This window comes from Plodia interpunctella, chromosome 8, assembly GCF_027563975.2.
Source record: "Plodia interpunctella isolate USDA-ARS_2022_Savannah chromosome 8, ilPloInte3.2, whole genome shotgun sequence".
NCBI classification, from domain to species: domain Eukaryota; kingdom Metazoa; phylum Arthropoda; class Insecta; order Lepidoptera; family Pyralidae; genus Plodia; species Plodia interpunctella.
The window spans coordinates 5,792,325-5,795,868 of NC_071301.1; the positions used below are offsets into that span (position 1 = coordinate 5,792,325).

The following is a 3,544-nucleotide window of genomic DNA, read 5'->3' on the forward strand; positions in this document are numbered from 1 at the left end:
ACAATTATAACCGCGTCTCATTTCTCAGGTAGCACCACTACTGGCATAACCATGCTAATGTTCAACATATTGATATTAGTTTTGAGCTCAGCCTTAGTGGACGCAACTCAACAGTGTACCGTGACTGAAATAAAAAGTCTGTTAGAAGGATGTGATAGGGTATCGGGCTTGAACATTACCAGTGTCGGGGGAACTATCGTTAATGATCACAATTGCGATGTTCTTCTTCCGAAACAAGTATTCATGGAGGAACCTCTGTATCAATTTCAATTGGCTGACTCGGTAATTATTTATGATAAATCAAAAAATAATTGCTTTTCTCTCTTTTACGGGTCTTGATTTCATTTCGGAGGTGAGGTAACCCGACCCTCGGAAAAAAAATTGAAAAAATGTTACTGTAGTAGTAATAAAATATTTACATCTCATATCTAAGCACGTGAACGTACCTCACTCACGTGATTTCAAAATAGTTATGAAATGTAATTATTTAATTATTCCGTAGAATTTGTCACAGATGTGGCGTGGCGTACCTAATTAGTTGTCGTCACCCGCACATAATAATGATTATTATGTGCGGGTAATAATAATGATATAAAATTTAACAAACATGCTAAATTTGACTTTGTATTTACAGAAAAAATTCTACACCCTCATAATGGTCGACCCAGATGCTCCACCTCAAATAGAAGGCGAATTTTTCTTGCATATGCTGAAATCGAATATTAATGTTAGTACCTACCTACCAACTTAACTTTATATCCTAATTCTAACTAACATATAAATGTGAAAGATCTTTGTTACCTCTTCATGCTCTATTACTACTCTATTCTACAGTCTACACTCAACCAATCTTCTTGAATTTTCTTGCATTCATGTCGTTTAAAGTATTGAGTAATTTTTCATACTGGAAAAACAACTATTCCTGTGGGAAATTTACGAGTATACACACTACTACTATATGATAAGTAATCTTCTATAACTTAAGTTATTTACAAATAATAAACTTTACCTTAATTTTACAGGGTCTCGCTTTGAAGTCGAAGGACACTCAAAGTATGAAAACAACAGGAATTGATTACCGAGGTGAGTGTTAACTTGTTTTCTGTAATGAAATTTAAAAGCTTGTACAATTGACGTGGATTGAGCCAATTTAGGTATACTAACTACTTATATTTCCCAATTTTACTGAATCGGTAGTCTGACATGTTTTTCATATCCATAAGAATTTATTATTTCGATATAGCTATTTCACTCATTTTTCGGGGAACGTTAGTTTCTACTTATACTTAGATTCTAACGATGTATTATAATTTTTATAGATGAGAGAATAGATGAGAAATCTGTAAATTATTAAGAACTACTCATTTTTTTTTTCTTTTTTGTTACCTATAAATAAAATAAAATCATCGACACTACAGACGTGATTTAATGCATTCTTATGATTACCAGATGTTGAACTCAGAATCGGCACCCGACGTGGGAATTCCTGGATGGTTAATAATGTTTACACCTAACTTTAGTTACGATGGCAATACATTATTATAATATGCACGGTGGACCAGAATCGGCTCACAGGTTACTTCTCAATAGTTTACTGCGCGGACATGGTTTTTTTTCTCACGCGTTGAATGCATAGATTTAAAACAAAAGAAAAATGTAACAGCATAATTTGATTTTGTACGACGCAATCTCTGACGATCATTGAATTAGTAGGTACGTTGTACGGAGTACCTACTAATTCCATGCTGACGACCTTTTATCTATAGGCTGATGACATTGAAAACATAGATAAAATAAATATTATGTTAAAAATGGTTTATTATTTATGGTTTAGAAGGGCTTCGCGCAAAAACTTGTGGCAAAAATGTCATTTTTGTAAAAAAACTATTTCTATTTTATTACAGGATATAAACCTCCAACGCCACCTCGCGGAACCGGTCCACACCGCTACATTACGATACTATATGAACAAGCAGATGGAAACAACTTTTTACCTACCGTGCCACAGACTAGAAACCGCTTCATCCTAGCAAATTGGTTGCGCGGAAAATCACTCTGCGGTCCAGTGGCTGGCATTCAGTTCCGATCTCAATTCTAGATGGCGCTACTAGTTTATAAATGTAACAAATAATGACATCATTTATAATAACATATTAAATTGATACAAAATTTGTCTATTAAATAATCGATATTTTTTTACTTCTTGATCAGTTTATTTTCATAGTTTCATTTCTACTGCAGCTGCAGTTATATAGATTTAGTGGATTCAGTACTTAATTGGTTTTTTATTTCTAGATGTCTACCTACACCGAGAAATGAAACACCCACCTATTTAAACCAAAAATATCTAAACTGACAATTAAAAAAACTGTAAAAATACATAGGTAATTGAATTAAAAAGTATTTATTTAGGTACATAAACAAATTGTAGGCCTCTAGGAACCCAAACGAATAAGTAAGTATTAAGTATATCTTGTTACTTATACGACCTCGGTGGAGCAGTGGCAAGGTTCGATCCCCGGTCGGGTCATAACGGAAAATAATCTTTTTCTGATTGGCCCAGTTTTTGGATGTTTATGTGTATTTGTTATAAAATATAGTATCGTTGAGTTAGTATCCCATAACACAAGACTCGAACTTATTTTGGGGCTAGCTCAATCTGTGTGATTTGTCCTAATATATATATTTATTTATTTATAAGTAAGTTCTTCTAAATTGTAACGATATTATATTTTAAACTATTTTATCTACTACGTTTTATATACTTGATACTAAGCGTCAATGACTTACTAAAAAATAGTCTTTGAGTTTAAACGAGAAAATTATAAACTCTATAAACCTATAGTTATCTTGTTCGTCACAATTTCACTGTACCTACCTATAATAAATTAGTGGCAAGTAATTAAAATAAATACGGTCTTTCGGTTATTTTGTTTCATTTCCACAGTCTGGACTTGAAATAATGGCGCGAACGTCGCGTAGGCTGGGCACGCGACACCTTCTCCCCCGATCAAAATATCGAGGCTACAAATTGACGCACTATGGTAAACGGCCCCATGGTATACGGCACAGAGTCCTCGTCAGAAATATCAAATATGTAACTATAGAAATAAGCAATTCCAACTTTTGACCACAAATAATGTTTAGTTTTTAAAAATTGCTCAAAAGATACATTTAGAAGAGGTAATATATAAAATACATTTAGAAAAGGTAATTAATAAGTAAGTTTATGAGAGGGTTAACGTTTTTTTGTAAGTTTAAATTTGCCGTAAAAAAAGAGGTCAAGTGCGAGTTGGATTCGCGTAAAGAGGGTTACATACAATTTATAGCAATGAATAAAATAAAAAAAACTATATTTTATATTTTTTTCGAAATTTTAGGCTCAGTCGTTGTGGAGATCATAGGATTACACCATTTATCAAATTTCATATAATGTGGTCCAGTAAATTCGGAGCAAAAAGGCTGTGATTTTTCTTTCTATAGACATTTTATCTTGAACCGGCCCACGCGCTCTGCACCTAATTTATATAAACAAATGATTTTC

At 33.0% G+C, this 3,544-nt stretch overlaps 1 protein-coding gene across 1 annotated transcript; it reads left to right on the forward strand.

Moving 5' to 3' along the window:
- Nucleotides 1-2,926, forward strand: LOC128672060 (phosphatidylethanolamine-binding protein 1-like). Its single transcript, XM_053748956.2, has 4 exons — nucleotides 1-282; nucleotides 635-727; nucleotides 1,023-1,083; nucleotides 1,905-2,926. Exons 1-4 carry the CDS (start codon nucleotides 52-54, stop codon nucleotides 2,096-2,098), a joined length of 579 nt encoding a protein of 192 aa, XP_053604931.1. The 5' UTR covers nucleotides 1-51; the 3' UTR covers nucleotides 2,099-2,926.
- Nucleotides 2,927-3,544: the final 618 nt, after the last annotated feature.

What these genes read in the sequence shown, in the direction of transcription:
- LOC128672060 (XM_053748956.2), top strand. Translation starts at nt 52, where the DNA reads ATGCTAATGTTCAACATATTGATATTAGTTTTGAGCTCAGCCTTAGTG. An exon ending in TGCTGAAATCGAATATTAAT is followed by an intron (nt 728 to 1,022) that starts GTTAGTACCTAC and finishes TTAATTTTACAG; the next exon opens with GGTCTCGCTTTGAAGTCGAA. An exon ending in AACAGGAATTGATTACCGAG is followed by an intron (nt 1,084 to 1,904) that starts GTGAGTGTTAAC and finishes ATTTTATTACAG; the next exon opens with GATATAAACCTCCAACGCCA.